The sequence below is a fragment of the Vicia villosa genome, unplaced genomic scaffold (genome assembly GCF_029867415.1).
Source record: "Vicia villosa cultivar HV-30 ecotype Madison, WI unplaced genomic scaffold, Vvil1.0 ctg.001241F_1_1_2_unsc, whole genome shotgun sequence".
Taxonomy (NCBI): domain Eukaryota; kingdom Viridiplantae; phylum Streptophyta; class Magnoliopsida; order Fabales; family Fabaceae; genus Vicia; species Vicia villosa.
The window spans coordinates 1-18,271 of record NW_026705547.1 but is presented as its reverse complement, the minus strand read 5'-3'; the positions used below and the strand labels follow the sequence as shown (position 1 = coordinate 18,271).

Genomic DNA, 18,271 nt, shown 5'->3' with positions numbered 1-18,271 from the left:
AGTTATTCTAGTAAAATAATTATAATTATTTATATTTTTAGAAATTTTGAAATATTTTGAAATTAAATAAGTGTTAAATAATTATATATTTTATTTAGAAACCATATATCGATACTATTAAATAAACAATCATTAAAAAACACGAGTAAATAAATTTTTGATAAATTAAATAAAAATAATATAATTTATATAAATGTTATAACAGGAAAAATCTTATACTTAATTAAGAAAAAAAAATATACATTGATAATGTAAAATAATTTTACACAGTCAAACAATCACGAATATGTTAAATGTCAAGTCGCACTGTTATTTTAAAAAATATCATGTGATTGATGAGTCCCAATTGAATAACAATGTAGAAATATTTTACATGATAGATGCACTACCTTTAACATTAAAAGATGGAAATTAATATTGATATTTCATAAATACCCTAATTTTAATAAAATAATTATTAATAATCATATTTTAAACTTTAATTAATTAATTATTATTATTATTATTTTATTTATATCTATATTTTATTAGATCAGATCAGACATTAATCGGCTCTATCTACTAGGAAAAGTATAGATTCTTCTCTCCGAATGGAGAATATAATAAGTTGGTGAGGACTATGTTTCCAATAAAATAATATATAATTTTCAACAACAACAAAAAAACTAACACGTTGCAACTACCACGTGAGGGTCCACGGTGTCATCGTCGGTGTCGGTTGAAACTACGGCGAGTGCAACAGTGGCAATTACCGTACTGTCCACGTAACACCATATCAAAATGAATCGAATTTCAAGTAAAGTATCAGTAGTAGTAGTAAAGGTTTCATCGCTTCACTTTCCGTTCAACTAAATTTCGATGGCACGCCACAACACCACCACTCTTCGCGTTTTCTGCGTCGGAACCCTAGACACCAAGCTCCACGAGCTCCGATATCTCTCCGATTCACTTCGCTCCAATCTCCATCGCTTCTCCGATCACACTTCCCCAAAGGTACTACTACTAGTACTAACACTCATAATCGTTCGTTTTCATTCATTCACATTTCAATCGATGTTATACAAATTCATATCTTCCAGATTGATGTTGTGGTGGTTGATGTTTCTACCGGTCCGAACGCACCAGAATCATTACCAGATTTCACATTCGTTTCCAGAAATGATGTTATCTCAAGCGAGGCCAATCTTCTTCCACAAGACAGAGGCGAAGCTGTTTCCGTTATGAGCAAATCGCTCCAACAATTCTTACAGAAATCTAACTCGGATCAATGTGTAGCAGGCGTTATCGGCGTTGGTGGTAGTGGAGGCACATCGCTGTTGTCATCTTCGTTCAGGTCTCTTACACTTGGGATCCCAAAGCTCATTGTATCAACTGTTGCTAGTGGCCAAACGGAACCTTACGTTGGGACTTCTGATTTGGTGTTGTTTCCGTCCATTGTTGATGTGGCAGGTGTGAATAGTGTTAGTAGGGTGGTTTTTTCCAATGCTGCTGCTGCTTTTGCTGGGATGGTTGTTGGAAGGGTTCAGAGTGACTCTTCTCGAGTTGTTAATAAGCCTACTGTTGGTATAACTATGTTTGGGGTTACTACACCTTGTGTTGATGCTGTTAGAGATAGGTTGCATCAAGAGGGTTATGAGAGCTTGGTTTTTCATGCAACTGGAGTTGGTGGCAGAGCCATGGAGAATTTGATTAGAGAAGGATTTATACAGGTATTTTAGAGTATAGCTAACTTTATATGCATTTAACAATGTAATTTTAGTTAGCTGTCAGGTTTTAAGAAACAGTCCGTTACCTGCAGTAACAACCACAACAAAACGGTATTGGAAGGTGCCAATATTGATATTACTGTTATTTACCGTTTTTATGATGAAAAAGAAATTATGGTTAATTCACACCGTGACGACTGCAATCAGTATCGCAACACCTCGAATTTGTGAAAGCCTTTACGCGACCGTTATTTAAAACCTTGGTAGTGATATGTTTTTTGTTTTGTTTTGAAGCATTGGAGCTTTGCAGATACTTTGGAAGATTAGCATTAGAAGTTGGTTTATCTTTTCTGAATTTAAAAACTCACTTTTTAGTCTTTCTATCTTTTTTTTGAAAGTTTTAACAAATTTGAGTAGCATGGTCAAAACCTATTATATTATATTTCCTCTGAAATGAAATATAAGCAAAAATGAATTAAAAAGTAATCAATAATCCAATGTATTTGATATATAAAATTTGGACCAAATACAATGACTTTTTTTATTTCTTTTCTTTGTGCTTATAGTTCATTCCCGAGGGAGTACACACATGGATGTGCCTGCTTGATCAGCTTGCTTATTACCATATTAAATGTATGGAGATTGCAAATTTCATTTTTACTCTCATGGTTGCCAATACTTATTCAGTTTGTTTTAGATTTGCTTATAAATAGGCTGTTCTGGAAAAGCAGAGACACTTAACTTTCATTGACATGATTGTATGGGACACAAAATGAACTGTAACAATCTCTGTGGAATCACTTGTGTTCTGTTTGTCTAGTTTCAGATTCTTCTTTATGTATTCCTTCCTCTATTTAAATATTTTATGTATTTTGCTTAGGGTGTTTTGGACATCACAACAACAGAAGTAGCAGACTACATAGTTGGAGGCGTAATGGCTTGTGATAGTTCTCGCTTTGATGTCATAATAGAGAAGAAAATCCCCCTGGTCCTGAGTGTGGGAGCATTAGACATGGTAAACTTTGGAGCAAAAGATACCATACCACACACTTTTCAGCAGAGAAATATATATGAACACAATAAGCAGGTGACGACCAGTACTACTCTACATGACTAGGACGTTCCATTTTGTTTTTACTTGAAAACTACTCATATGTGTACCATGATTACTACTTCACTTTCATTATGCATATAGTATATTGGCGTTCCATTTTGTTTTTTCTTGAAAACTAATCACACGTGCCATGATTACTACTTCACTTTCAATTTGAAAATAGTAAATGGGTCACATATTTTCCAGAGACATTGACCAAAGCAAGGTATATCGGTGATATTATATTGGACTTCTCAAAATGCATTGGAATTAAATAAGTTTAACGTGCTAAAATGGCTGATTCTGTCTTCATGATAATGTAATAAATCCATTGATTCTCTTTCCAGGTTTCGCTCATGCGAACAACAGTGGATGAGAACAGGAAATTTGCTGATTTCATAGCAAATAAACTGAACAGCTCATCATCTAAGATCTGTGTTTGTCTTCCAGAAAAGGGTATATCTGCTTTAGATGCACCTGGTAAGCCTTTTTATGATCCGGAGGCAACTGGTACACTTCTTCATGAATTACAAAGGCTTATTCAGCCCGATGATATTCGACAGGTACTATAATTTCTTATTAGTGTTATTGAGCATAATTGTGTTCTATAAAGTTTCAATTTTGCACGGATTTTGTTTTACTTGTTTCTAGGAGGACTTTTTATGGTCCAAGGATGTGAGTTGTGCAGGTGAAGGTGTATCCCCATCATATTAATGACCTTGAATTTGCAAATGCATTAGTGGATGCGTTTTTGGAGGTTAATGAGAAGAAAGGTTCTACTCATCCACAAGTAGCCATTCCTGAATTTGTTGAACACTTCCCTGAGGATTCTGTTTCAAATAAATCAAGCTTTGGGACTATTGTCTATGCACCTAATGAATTCCCAGATGCAAAACCAGGTTCTCATTTCATTTAAATTTGCATTTTGTTTTTCTTGTTCACAATTATTTTGTTAATGTCAGTTCTAGATGTAAATAAATTATGACTTTCTAGTGGTTCAGCCTTTCAAATAACATGCATATTCTTTTCCCAGGTTTCCAACAATTGCTACCGTTTTGCAATAAAGAATTCTTTTTCCCGCTTTTTTTCTCCATATTATTTGTGTTGATTGTTCCATGAAATTTAATTAGTGCTAGGATGTTGGCCCGAAAAAAATTTACTCAATGGCAATAGCTTCTTTTTGTGTTAAGCTTCTGTTGAATTTGGAATAAGTAATTGACTTTATGTCCAACTTCTATTTTCATTTCTATTGGCAGAAACTTTGAAGAAAACACAGCTAATACTGCAGCAATTTAAATATCAAATAGATAAAGGAATTCCTATTATAGGAGCCGGTGCTGGGACTGGAATATCTGCCAAGTTTGAAGAAGCTGGAGGAGTTGATTTAATAGTATTGTACAACTCAGGGCGCTTCCGAATGGCTGGGAGAGGTTCATTAGCAGGGTTATTACCATTTGCCGATGCTAATGCTGTTGTGCTTGACATGGCCAATGAAGTTCTGCCGGTACATCTTATTTCTATACTTTTGTTCTTAGATACTGAAAATATTGTCCAATTGCTAACTTGTGTTCAAGTATTTTTCACTCTCAAGTGGCTGATTTTTCGGATGCTTCTTAATTTAAATTTTGAACATACACAGGGTTTAAGATTATTGTTAAATATAGGTGATAAGTAGGACATGCTAAAAAATTTAATGTTGCCAAATATGATTGTAATTGTGGAAAAACAATTACACAAAAAAAGCGATACATCACTATGGGAGAGGATGTTGAAGAAAGATTTCAGAGGGGATAATGGGGTTTTGAGGATAAATGTTGGGAAAGCAGAAAACACTTTGTGTCTGTGTCATCACAAACAATATACAAACAATATACTGGTGGCATTATTAAGTTTTGAGCATCTCTAATGATAGAACCCAGTTTGGGTTTCTAACATACTTTTAGTGGGTCCTACAATTGCAAATAGAATTTAAGAACAAATTTCACTCTAATGGTAGAATCCTTAAGAAATTTTAATGTGTCCCACAATTGAACCCTTAAGTTTTAAGAACTGGCTCTTATAGAAGAACCATTCTTATACGCGGTGTCCATGACAAGGGTTACCAATGGTGCATGGGTAATAGCTGGTTCTTACACATAAGAACCCACATAAGTACCTGCATATATGGTTCTCATATGAACTTTTGAACATTTAGTGTTAACAATTTCATTAATTGACCTGAAAGGTAAGGTTAGAGATCTGCTGTAAAAGGTCATTCATGCAAGTTCATCTAGTAGCCTATGCTTTTGGGAGAGTTACTTCATGACAATTAAGGAACTATTAAATTCTAATTCTTGAGATAAGATGCATCCAGCTATAATAATTATTAACCATCGATAGTTATCTTGAGTAATAAATTGGAAATTTTATGTGATAGTAAAATCCCTTGTCACAGTAGCAATGAATCTCTTTATTTCTCATTTTGTCTAAGATTACTGATCTTTGGTTTTCAGGTGGTAAAGAAGGTACCAGTTCTTGCTGGTGTATGTGCAACTGATCCCTTCCGACGAATGGATCACTTCCTTAAACAGCTGGAGTCTACTGGATTTTCTGGGGTACAAAACTTTCCAACAGTTGGGTTGTTTGATGGTAATTTTAGGCAAAATCTAGAAGAAACTGGCATGGGGTACAGGTAGGCGTTATGTGAAGATTTGTCAATACAGTGCATGAGTTGGACTGTTACAGCTCTTACAAAATGATTTGTTTTCATATTAAATTAACAGCTTGGAAGTTGAGATGATCCAAAAAGCTCATAAATTGGGGCTCTTGACAACTCCGTATGCATTCAATCAATATGAAGCTATTGAAATGGCTAAAGTTGGTGCTGATATTATTGTTGCCCATATGGGTCTAACCACAACAGGCTCCATAGGCGCAAAAACAGCTGTTTCACTTGATGAAAGTGTAGTTCTTGTACAAGCTATTGCAGATGCAGCACATAGGATCAATCCTAATACTATTGTGCTATGTCATGGGGGTATGTTTATCACCTGAAATCCTTTTTGTTTGTGTATAGTGTAGGATAATGTTATGTAAACACATAACACTTCATCAACACCGTATTTTCATAGAGTATTGTGGGTTGTTTTTTTATTATTTTTCTTTCACTTTGCAAAATGTGCCAAGCATAATCTGATCCTATAGCATACATAATTTATACGGTGTTGGTGGGAGGTGTTTGATTTTGTTTTAGCATAGCAACGCTCATTAATGTATTTTGATATGTAAATTTAGTGTTCTCCTGTCAGCTGTTAAATTATAGGTCCTAGTGACAGTTTATAATGTTTTTCATCAAATTACTGAAGGTTTAAAAGAAACATCTTCCTACCCAAGGCCTTACATTTGAGTCGCGAGCATATAGGAAGATTTTTGTGAAAAATGTCAAACCCAGTGGGGAAAATTTATGGAATTGTCTTGAATGATTTTTCAGTGAGAATTATTACTCGAGTGTATTTTGGTTAGAGATCCTTGAGAATGGTAATAGTAATCGTTAAATGGAAAATTATTTTGTTGCCATGGCTGAGCAAAATTGTCTGAACCTCAATAGTTATTGTGTTTGGTCTTACTTGGTGTGCTAAATTTCTATTTTCTAATTTGTTGGGGACTTTTTCCTAGCGGCCGAGTTGTGATGTAGCTATTGAACACCTTACTGCTCATTGTTATTGTTCTCAATGTCTAAAAGTAGTGGTCTGTGTCTGTCATCTTTTAGTCCCAGTTGAGAATAATGTACTGGAATTTGCAGGCCCAATTTCTGGTCCAGAAGAGGCAGAATTTATATTGAAGAGAACCAAAGGAGTCCATGGTTTTTATGGGGCATCAAGCATGGAAAGACTACCAGTGGAACAGGCTATCACAAATACAGTCAAACAATACAAGTCAATCTCTATTCATTGAGGTTCAATATGTATGTGTGCACTTTAATCATGTCAGTGTTCTGTATGCCACATTGCTAATAATGGCTGCTTGTCACTGTTTGATATCTAGGATAAAATGATACAAATTTTGGAAATAATGAAGCAAATGTAAGGGTGTAGTTTAAAGAATAAAGTGCAAGTGATGAGTCTTGAAACATATCGTAGTTTGTCATCTATGCCTAATCCAGTTATTAACACTGGTTTTTACTGCCGATAGTATATCTAAAACTTCTAAGCATCCTGGTCCCTAATACATATAGCTATGAAGGAGTGTGGATCAACTATGTTTTATGAAGCACCGACACAAACCCTGGACACGGTAATGACAGAGACATATAAAAATTTGAAACAGTGAATTAGTTGAATGTAATCACGTGTGCCGCCGGTGCCGTGTTGGTGTCAGACATACCTTCCATCAAAAGTGTCGGGGCAATAGCAATATCCCTTTGATATATAGATATTCTGTTTACACAGTTGAGTAGTTTAAAATGATTAACATGTATTTTGCAACGAGGTTGTGCCAATTTATATACAAGAGAGAATCTCTCGAGAAAGGAAAAAATAAAATATAAGGAAATTATATCAATGCTAATAAATAAAAAATGTTCAACACTCCCCCCTCAAGATGGAGCATATGTATCATATGCATCCAACTTGTTACATACATATAATCAACTTGAGGTCTCTGTAGAGATTTGGTGAAAATATTAGCTAACTGATCATTTGAGCTCACTGAAGAGGTTTTAGTGATGCCAGAAAAGGTCTTCTCTCTTATAATGACAATCAACTTTTGTGTGTTTAATCCTCTCTTGTAAAGCCGAATTTGAAGAAAGATACAATACCGATTGATTATCACACATAAGTTCAATACGAGTGCTTCAGCCATAAAAGTTCACAAGTAGTATCGGCCATAGCACGACATTCTACCTCTGTACTTGACCTTGTAACAACAAGTTGCTTTTTACTTCTCCATGAAATTAAATTTTCTCCAATCAAAACATAGTAACCTGAAGTAGACCTTTTGTCATTCATATCAACTGTCCAGTCTGCCTCTGAATATCCAATAATATTGGTATGATCTTTGTCCAAATAAACACGTCTTTCCCTAGGCGTCCCTTTAATCTACCTCAAGATCCCAACTGCAACACCCCAAGGCCCAATGATTATCACAAGGTGAATTGAGAAATTGAGTCAGCACTAATTGTAAACGAAATATATGGCCTTGTCATAGTGAGATAAATAAGTTTCCCAACTAACCTTCCATATCTTCCTGGGCGAGTATATGACTCCCCTTGATTTTGTTGAAGCTTCGCATTAGGGTTCATAGAAGTATTAACTGGTTTACAATCAAGTATCCCAAGATATCAAAAATATATTTTCTTAGAGATTGCTATGCTTGCTTGTGATTAAGCTACTTCAATTCCAAGAAAATAATGCAATCAACCTAAATCTTTGATATGAAATTGGTTGAGTGAATGTTGCTTGTCATCTACATACACCACAAGATAAATGACTTTGTTCAAAGATGAACGTTTAAAGAAATACATAATGATTAGCTTCACGGCGAATCAAGCCAAACTGCTTAATAACCTTGCTGAATTTTCCAATCCAAGCTCAGGGCGATTGCTTTAGACCATACAGTGAATTTTGTAACTTGCAAACAAGACTTGACTCCCCTTGAGCAACAAAGCCAAGCCATGTGGTTGCTCCATATAAAGCCAGGTGGTGCCATAACCCACAGATCCTTGGACCGAAATCAAACTCAAACTATTTCCATCTGAGCCCTTTGAATAGTAATGTTATCTTCTTGCTCACAAATAATCGATCTGCTCTTCTTCCTACTTTTAGTTCAGCTTCTTCTCTGTTTAACTTTTATTATTCTATACTTTAGATTCTTTAACTGTTAAGTATGATGATCTCTTTAATTTTGTTTACTAGTCTATTTTTGAGTATTTATGTTTACTTTATACATTGGTTTTTAGTCTTTGCATTAGCAGCTATCCCATTATCGGCTATACCGCTATAACACTTTAGGTGGTTTATGCTATGCAATGCTATCCAAGATTTTCAACATTTCAAACAGAACAAAACACCCGAAATGTGGTTCTCTTCTCGCATGAACTGTTCTAACAAGCTGCTGGTTATTCTTTGTGTTGATTTACCCTCAAGGTATAAAAAGTCTCATGATCCTCCGCCACCAGATTAAGTTGCAACTTAAGTTATTTTCTAATTTATATTTATATATAGTATACAAACTAAACAGATTAACAATATCAATTCTTTAAAGTGGTGGAGAAATTTGATTATGCATTAATAATTATTGAGCAGATTTATCTCCTGTTATGATGTTTGCCTCAAATCTCACAAGTCTGCAGACATTCATATACCCAGCTGTATACTGCATCGTTCTTGGGCTTTCACGTGTGATAAATCTCCATGACACCTGTCTATGCCTATGGCATGCTCTTGCTTATGGACTTCAATGTTATTGGACAGCCACTCCTTAGTCTAGGTATGTGTGCCTTCTTTTCTAAGCAAGTATCTAAATCATCAAGGGTCCACCTACACAGAAGTATCTTTTAATTCTCGTTCATTTGTTCATAAAAAAAGGATAAGATTTTTGGCATGGCAGAAAAAACTCACGTGTAACAACTAGTTAGCCTGTGTAAAAAGACCAACATTGTCACTTTTGCCATATTCATCCCAAGGCAAGTCCTAGGCCCTGATCCAAAAGGTATAAAACTGTAGGGCTTTTGCATTTCCTGCAGATATAATTAGTGAAAAATAATTTTCTGTGGCAGAAAAGTCGTAAAAAATAAATAGAGGGAGAGAGAGCTAACTACATCAAATCTCTGTGGGTTAAATTTCAATGGATCCTTGAATATATCTGAGTCATAATGTATACAAGTTGCATCGATGTTAACGTGCCAGCCTTTCTTTATTCCATACCCTGTTGTTGACATTTGTATAGTTAATAAGACTACCATGAACAAAAGAGAGACAGATAATAGAAGCCCTCCAATAGTTGAAGCTAAATCTAATGAGAAACTTGATTTTATTAATTATTAATATCTTTAAAGGAGTTGAGTAGTTTACCTTCAATTGTACAGTCGTTAAGTGCAACACGAGGAAACCATAACAGGACATTAGACATTCTTAGTGTTTCCTTAACTACCTGGATAAAACACCGAGAGATTCTAGACATTTTAGTAATTCTGTAGTACCATTTTGTAGACAAGTAATCGTTTTTATTAGTTATGTAATGTTGCTTTAATTCTAAATTCCAACCTTCAAACCGTAACGCATGTTGTTGATATCTTCATGATTAAGTGAGGCTCCTTCTGGCTTCATTTTGGTTAAAGACAACTGTTCCTCCTGCAAGTCAAGATTAACATTATGATAATAAATTTAGATCTATCGGGTCCATGATTTTACTATCATAATTATAATAGAGCCATGCATCATCATCTTACCCTGAGTATGTCCTGTGCATCACTGTTTTCATGTAGGAATTTTACACTCCACATCATTGCCGCTGCTGTTGTAGTCTGTCCCGCAATTATCAATGTCAAAAGATTATCCATAATTTCCGAGTCATCAAGCTTTTCACTGGCTGGAAATGAGTCTCTCTGCAACATGGACTGCAGGAAGTCCCCTGGAGATTCTTCTCCCGTCCTACGTCTAGCAATGATCTCTCTGAAGGTTTCCATGAGCCTTTTACGACCCTGCTTAAGCTATAGTATTTAGTTCAACCATATAAAACTTTAGGGAAGACAAAGTAAAAACTAGATGTTTGTTTTTTCCCTTAAATTACTCAGTAATCATAGGAAGCGAATAACTGACTCAATCACTCAAATTTAATCCTAGTAGGCCATTCTATAATTTACCAGAACTAATAAATCACAAATGTGTAAACATCACTAACCATGATGCCTTTATAGTATCTTGTGCCTGGAATCATGACTGGAAAGGACAACATAGCATCAGAGACAGCAGTGCAGTCATTCTCGATCTGTCGTAGTAATGAATCTTCCGTGATGCTCATCAGCATATCGCACATTGCATCAAATGTCATCTATATATGTCAAACATTTCATAGGAGTTAGGAGTCACACTCACACCATATCTCAGTATAACTTCAACTTGAAATTCATATTTAAACAGTCATAGTCGAAGTCACAGTCTTTGATTATTGCAAAAAACTGCAGTCAATTACGGCTCATGTAACCGCAGTTGGGGTTGCGATGTGAAAATGAAGACATAAAAACCTAATTACTATTATGCTGTCGGAGTTTTATTTCTATAAATGTAGATTGATTTACCTTCTAAATGTTACAGTTATAGATTAATTGAGTTACCATCTAAATACTGTTACAGTTGAGTGCTTTCAGAAAATATCAATATATTATTTGTGTACAAAAGGAAAGTAAATTTGATTTTACCTTCATTGAGAAATCCAACACCTTAAAACTTTTCCCCTTTCCTTCTAGATTTTGCAGCCTTCCACACAACATTTTGTCAAACTTTGTGATAAATGCAGATAAGGAAGTCATGGAGAATGGTTCAGATAGAAGACGCCTTATTCTTTTGTGGTTCTCAACTGGTACACACAACAAGCTTTTCTTTCCTACAGCATCTGCCATTGATTTTACATAGCCCTTGTTGAATAGATCAAAGTCATTAGCAAATATGGTCCTCGCACCTTCAGGATTAGGAATAAATACATGAATCTTGCCAAATAGCCTTGTCTTGAACCATCTCCCGTGCCTAATTACATCAAACCAACAAATCACCCGTGTTCCATCGGCAAGTATTTCAAATTATTATTTATCAGAATTCGTACAACTTTATAATAAATATGATTGTCTTCTGAAAAATACTTTGGTCTAATATTCAACTTTGGATATTTAGGATTAGAACTCAATAATCAAGGTTATTGTTTAGTTGCATATTTAAACCAAAACACTGATCACCTTTTGGTCTTAACACTCTGGAAACTATGTTTGGTATCAAACGATTTGGATTTGGCATGGCGAAGGGAGGTAGTCCAAATGGTAGGGGAGTTCACTCCCTTAACAGGGTGTGATCTAGTATTTTGGTTTTAGACGAAAACACGCATATTAATAATCATTTTCTAATTGATTCCATTATGTGCTAGTATAAAAATCTCCACAGTTGACTTGCACATATGTAGTATACTATTTTGTTAAAAATGGAAGTGAATAGAACCATGAAAACATAGTTTAGCCTTAGACAATACAACAATAATCAGCCACTATATGCCTGAGAGGATTCCTGAATTTGTACATATCAAGATTGAAATAAATCACTTACCACAATCGTCTAAGTCTGACAAAATCATAGCAACCTCTTGTACTATTATTGGCTGAAAGAAAAGAAAAAGTTTCACCAATTAGAGGTAATCCAAGCCGGCCAGGGATGTCTTCTCTCTTGCTTGTAGCTTTTTTCCAAGCTCTTGAAGCTAAATATGTTAATCCTATAGAGAGAAATAAGACCATGATTATGTCATAATAGTTTTGCACTACCATTACTAGTTTTTCCCTTGATAGATCCCACATCTCTTGTTTTGTTGTTGCCCTTTCTCTAAACAATGGCTATGAAGAAAAGCCAAGTAAGCAACAAGGTCTTGAGTATGGTTCATCTAGATAGCACTTATAATAATGCTATATATAGAAGTTGAGATGCTTTGATTTATAAAATATTGGAATGAAGAGCATCTTTTGAAAGATTGCTAGTATCAAAGCTTAAAGATTCCTATAACTAGAAGACAGTATTAATCTAAAAATTGTCATTTAAGAAAGCGATTTTTTATTATTCAAAAGAACCTCACATATTGATCATTAAAGCGGGTAAATATTTGGATTCAATAATTCTTCATTAAAAAATAGTGGACTAAACTTGGGTTGTGATATAAGAGACTTGGATGTTGATTGAAATGCATCCCACTATTCAACAGTTGTTTGAAAGCTACATTACTTGAAATAATACAAGTTGAGCGTGGCATTATAGTTAATGGTTGTGATTTGAACATTAAAATAAAAATATAGTTGTTAAAATCAAGTTTTATCTTGTATAAATCGCTCAATTTAACAAATTTGGGTAAGAATTTCAAGTTAAATCATTAGTAAAATGGAAGTGAAGTTTTGAATTTGGATAAAATCAACTTCACCTCTCTAAAATTGAATAGCATCACATAAATTTACTCGATTTTACCCAAATTTTCTCCATTTTGAAGAAAATTATTATTGTTGTGTAAATATTTTGATAATATGGTGGAATAATTTATGTAATTTAATATAAATTTTAAAACTATTGATGTATTTATAGTATTGTAGATATAAATATATATACAATAAGGTGAGAGCCTGCCCACGTGTTTGATAGCAAAAAATTTTGTAGGATAGAGTTTGATAAGATTAGGTAATGATTCTCTAAAGCCATGAGGTTGAAATATTTATTGAGGGTTTTTTGGGGCAGACAAGCAGGAGGGATGGTTTTTTCTTTCAGTGACATGATTTAAATCGTTATCTTTTGGACGCCTCAAAGTCCACATATGATAAAATAGATGGAACATGGACTTTAGTTCAGGTTCGGCGACTAAGAATGCGGTGGTCTAATATTCACGCAGTTCATTTGACATGTTTTGCATAAGATATACATTTTTGAGTCCAATAAGATTATTCCAATATATACAAAGTGACATAAATAGAACTGTTACATTATCTAATGTGCTATTGCCTACTAATGATTAACCAAACAGTTTTTAGTGATACTTAAATGGCTATTAAAAAAAAGTGATATTTAAATGGCACACGATTGGTCAGAGTGGAATAGTGTTTTACCTTAGAATTAGATTCTAAATTCTAAAATAGGCAACAATATTATGATGTGACTCACTGAGCTTGTTTAACAATTTTCTTGAAATTTTACACAAAAATGGAAATTTGAATTTTCTCCCTTAAAGAGAGAATAGATTGAATTGAAATATGATGGAATGTCACTTAATCCTCAAGAATAGTAGCATAAAATGGTTGGATATTATGGACGTGTGAAAATGACAACTAGGGTGGTAAGGGTCATAGCATAACCCATTACTATGCACTTGCAATGCTCCAAAATCACCGTTAAAGCAAGAACTCTCTCTTTTTGTTGAATAATTGTCAACTTTAATAATTTGATCTTTGTGGCGTGCTCCGAGTTTGTAGGATATGGAGGAGTTTTCACCAGTTCCACAAACGTCGTACCCACTGTCCCAATCCACCTTTTTATTCAAAAGTGGTAATTATAAGGATAACGATGATTGCATGATTAGTTATATTGATTTAATAATACAACAAGTTTTATTTATTAAAATATCTTAATTAATTGTAGTCAAGAAATAATTAAATGGTACATACAACAAATAAGAGCATATTATTAAAGAATAGTAGTTAATACTTTATTAATATCATAAGATAATAGTTAATTTGAGATAGAGCAATATCAAAGAGATAGATATTTATAATGAGATGAATAGAGTATTTTATTAGGGTTTTATTCAACCAAACACTAATTTTTTGTGTGGGCGGATTTATCACTTTATTGGCCAATAATTTTGGGAGGTCGACATGGCTCGACTTTATTTTATTTTTTTGTTATTCATCACTTCTAAAATTACTTTAGTTTATTAGATTTGCAAGAACAAAATTTTATTTTTCTTTTTTTTTTTGATAAGGAAAATTTTATTTTTCAGTCAATGATTAAGTAACTCTTTTAAAGAGGGCTAATAACACACTCTATTTTCTAATAATGGTCTTATTTGTAAAAAAAATAGAGAATTGTCATTTTTAATAAAATATTATTTAAAGAAAACTATTTAATTATATTATATGTATTATTCTCAAATTATTGTTTTTAGTTTATATCTATGATAATGAGAATCACCAATAGTTAATTTGGTAAAATATTTATTTCTTCTTTATTTATGATTTTATTTTAATTTTGATAAAATTATTTATCACAATTTATGTCGGACGGAAAGAGTGCATATTTAAACAGGTTTTTAATTTATTATTAATTAAAACTCAAATGAGTGTGCTATATTATGTGGATTCTACAATAATTTTACAAAACTCTTAAAGTGAAAGAGTCTCTCACTAGAACTAGATGGAGAGGTTGAATTGTAGCTCATTTTAAATTCTAAATATGCAGTTAATAAAAATCATCTCATGGGTATATTTGAATAAAGCATATTGTTAGATTGAAAAATAGTAATTTAAGCTCAAGAAGTAAAGTGCTTTCAGCTTTGTGTAAACTTAAATGTAAAACATAAAGTAAAAATATGATAATATTAGTTTATATTTATATTTAGAGCTTGATTTTATTGTTAATTTAGTATTTTGAGTATGATTTTATTTTCATTTTTACTATTATTTATATTACTTTACTTTGTTTCAGTAATGCAAAGGAGAAGAAATGTTACATTGTTCAAGTTCATGTGTTAAAGACTCAATGTCGAAAGCTGTTGGAAGAATTCCTAAGAACTTCAAAAGCTGTAGAAAAGAAGACAAGTTGATAGGGAGGACTACTGCCCACCTGTTGCCATTTCTACGACCATAATCCTTCCAACTATTGCAAAATCGTCAATTATATTTTGTTTAATGTTCAACCGCGTTTATAATGAAAGATTACTTATAGTTGGTTTTTGAGTTATTAAGGACACAAATATCATCCGTTTGGGGGAGATTTATTCACTAAAAACGTTGAAATGCATATAGATTTTTATCGAGAAACTCCTTGTAACACTTTTGCTAGTTTTCATACAAATATGTTTTTATCTATTTTTATATCTTTGTCAACTAAATCATTTCTCTTAACTGACCAAAAGATAAAAAGAATCGGTAATCATAACAAGTCTTTATGGAACAATATTTTTACTTGTTGATATAAATCGTGTACTTACGACTTATTAAGTTTTCAGCACCGTTGCCAAAGACTTTGTTCTAATATTAATTTTTATTTTTTTCATCGATTCCACCAAAATATTCTTTTAATCCTCCCAGAGAATCTAAGTCACCGCGATGCCATTATAGTTAGACTCTTTCCTTTTTTATCAATGGATAGAGCTATAGCTTGACGACATTCTCTACCCTCTAATTTCATCACAATATGGGATGAATTAAAAATAATTCTTGCCAAATATTTTCCTTCTAATAAAACTGTCGAATTAAGGAATCAAATCACTAATTTTACCTAAAAGAACGGAGAATCGCTTTATGAAGCATGATAGTATTTTAAGGAGATGTTAAGGTTGTGCCCTCATCACGAGCTTGAAAAATGGATAATTGTTCATACTTTTAAAACAGGCTTTTATACACCACGAGGATGATAGTAGATGTCGTTGCAGGAGGAACTTTAATGACCAAAATTATAGAGATTGCATATGTTATCATCGAAGATATGTCACAAAACCACTACCAATGGAAAAATGACCTAAAGTCTAATGAGCGTCCTCCCTCACAATAGGGGTTTGGTTTGAAATTGTTGTTTTAGGTCATATTGCTTCTAAAGTTGATGTTTTATTCAAAAGTTTGATAAATTGAACGCTATTGTTGTCACCCCCACTTTTCCACCTTGTGAGATTTGTGGGATTATTGATCATGCTAGTTTTGAGTGTAAAATGATTTCAAATGGAGAGTCTAGTTTGCAGAACATTAATTACCCTAACAATTTTGAGAGAGGGAATCCATATTCTAATACGTATAACCCATTGTGCAGAAACCACCAAAAATTTTCTTACAAGAACACCTCTACCCCTATAAGCAGTTGAACCTTTAGGTTTTCAAGGACAAAAGGGTGATTTCACTCCTAAAAAGTCCAATATTGAGTCTAATTGAAAATTTTGTGATCACTCAAACAAAAAATGATGAGTTTCAAAATCAGAACCTGCACACAAATGAAATCATTAGGCATATAACATCTAAGGTAGATTCCATAGTCACCCATAATAAAATGTTTAAGACTTAAATCTCCCGAGGAGCACGCAAATTTGTTTCATCCTCTAAACCTCCCAGGACAATTCAAGGATAACCCGAACAAAATCTAAAAGGGAATTTAAACGTTGCCCCCAAAGAAATGGGAAATAACTTGATGACCATAAAGAGAAAGACAGGAGTGACAATAAGGAGAATGAAAGGGTTCAACCAACAAATGAGGTTGTATAGGAGGAAAAAGAAAAACCTTATGTTCCTCCACCACCATACAAACCACCTATATAATTCCCACAAATGTTTTCAAAATTTAAAATTGAGAAGCAATTTAATAAGTTTGTGGAACTTTTGCAAATTCTATACATAATGTACTTGTCAAAAAGTACATGTGTGCATGTTACCCATGCAAGGACATAGTAGGTTTATAACAATTTGTGATGGTTATGGTTTGCCCACTGCGGCAAGAAGCCTTATATGGTGGTTCTAGAGGACTTGATTACGTAAGGTGAAAGACTCTATATCTCTATTTGGTGCTAAGGTATATGTGTAACAACCTAATTTCTCCATATATAATAAAACAATTAAATCAAGGTATAACACTTAATCACATTAGGATGTCACACACATCACAAATGCACAACCTGTTCGGTAACATATGAACTTAAAATTTAAAACATGCAACACCTGTTATCGCAGCGGAATTTATCAAACAACATAATATGAAGCATGCATGCCATGACTCAATACTTTGTTAAATTTTCAAACAATTGCAGCAACCAACTTGACATAACAACAGAAAAAAAAACAAAACGTTGAGCGTATAACATCCAACTTCGCAACATAATTAAGCAGAATGAAATAACATTTGCCCTCACCCAGTGTTATAGAATCAGATAACGTAATCCAAAATACAAAATGAACTAAAAGAAGAATGGCCACTCGTCATCCTCCAACTCTAAGTAGTTACTCATTTACCTGCTTATCTGTACTCCGACTAAAGGGGTGAGAATACATTCAAATAATAAATGGTGCATAAACAATTAGGATAGATTCACACACAACTCAATCACACATATGTCATACATGCACCACGAAAACACGTATTTTTGTTTCACCCACATCATAATCAAACACATATAAATCGTACAAGATTGCTCATATTTACACACACATCTCGTCATCATGTAATGCAATGCAACTTCGAAATAACTAATGCTCGTCACGATCCTCACTTTGAAGCAAACTCACAACTCAACTTTATATGCACGCGGTACTGACTCAATATTTAGTTCTTCATACGAATCGGGTTCCAATTAATAGCAAACTCTAAACCCCTCACGAAGATCCAAGCCCCAACACCAAGTTTGGGATAAGTCATAAAGTCCCACACCGAACCTGTGAACCAGCCTCTTCACAACAACAACGACATATGATGCATGTCATACAAGTCAATGCAACTCAACAACAACTACAACATTTAAGGTCCACAACTACCATAAGCAACCTGCATTGACAACAATATAATAATCA

The 18,271-nt window shown here is 33.6% G+C and overlaps 2 protein-coding genes and 1 non-coding gene across 4 annotated transcripts; 1 reads left to right on the top strand and 2 right to left on the bottom strand.

Moving 5' to 3' along the window:
* Window positions 1-635: 635 nt before the first annotated feature.
* Window positions 636-8,759, top strand: LOC131634149 (toMV susceptible protein tm-1(GCR26)-like). 2 transcript variants are annotated; one of them, XM_058904805.1, is made up of 10 exons: window positions 636-993; window positions 1,080-1,709; window positions 2,587-2,793; window positions 3,147-3,362; window positions 3,488-3,698; window positions 4,056-4,303; window positions 5,292-5,470; window positions 5,562-5,815; window positions 6,581-6,742; window positions 8,735-8,759. In XM_058904805.1, the coding sequence occupies exons 1-9, from the start codon at window positions 859-861 to the stop codon at window positions 6,730-6,732; spliced, it is 2,232 nt and encodes a 743-aa protein (XP_058760788.1). In that variant the 5' UTR covers window positions 636-858; the 3' UTR covers window positions 6,733-6,742; window positions 8,735-8,759. The 2 variants fall into 2 exon arrangements, with proteins under 2 accessions (XP_058760788.1, XP_058760787.1); XM_058904804.1 differs by lacking the exon at window positions 8,735-8,759 and having other exon boundaries at window positions 6,581-6,909.
* On the bottom strand, window positions 7,843-12,585 carry LOC131634150 (abscisic acid 8'-hydroxylase 1-like). Its single transcript, XM_058904806.1, has 9 exons — window positions 12,087-12,585; window positions 11,195-11,519; window positions 10,678-10,827; window positions 10,226-10,477; window positions 10,041-10,127; window positions 9,849-9,927; window positions 9,596-9,702; window positions 9,396-9,514; window positions 7,843-9,314 (listed from the first exon to the last, which is right to left on the bottom strand). Exons 1-9 carry the CDS (start codon window positions 12,329-12,331, stop codon window positions 9,206-9,208), a joined length of 1,473 nt encoding a protein of 490 aa, XP_058760789.1. The 5' UTR covers window positions 12,332-12,585; the 3' UTR covers window positions 7,843-9,205.
* A 3,390-nt stretch (window positions 12,586-15,975) lies between these two features.
* On the bottom strand, window positions 15,976-16,082 carry LOC131634154 (small nucleolar RNA R71). The gene has a single exon (XR_009293494.1). It is a non-coding gene; the product is annotated as a small nucleolar RNA R71 (small nucleolar RNA).
* Window positions 16,083-18,271: the final 2,189 nt, after the last annotated feature.

Coding starts and splice junctions, on each gene's coding strand:
- LOC131634150 (XM_058904806.1), bottom strand. CDS start 12,331: ATGTGGGATCTATCAAGGGAAAAACTAGTAATGGTAGTGCAAAACTAT. Junction 10,828..11,194: donor TGTTGGATTTCTCAATGAAG/GTAAAATCAAAT, acceptor TGACATATATAG/ATGACATTTGATGCAATGTG. Junction 10,128..10,225: donor ATGCACAGGACATACTCAGG/GTAAGATGATGA, acceptor CTTGACTTGCAG/GAGGAACAGTTGTCTTTAAC.
- LOC131634149 (XM_058904805.1), top strand. CDS start 859: ATGGCACGCCACAACACCACCACTCTTCGCGTTTTCTGCGTCGGAACC. Junction 3,699..4,055: donor ATTCCCAGATGCAAAACCAG/GTTCTCATTTCA, acceptor TTCTATTGGCAG/AAACTTTGAAGAAAACACAG. Junction 5,816..6,580: donor TATTGTGCTATGTCATGGGG/GTATGTTTATCA, acceptor TGGAATTTGCAG/GCCCAATTTCTGGTCCAGAA.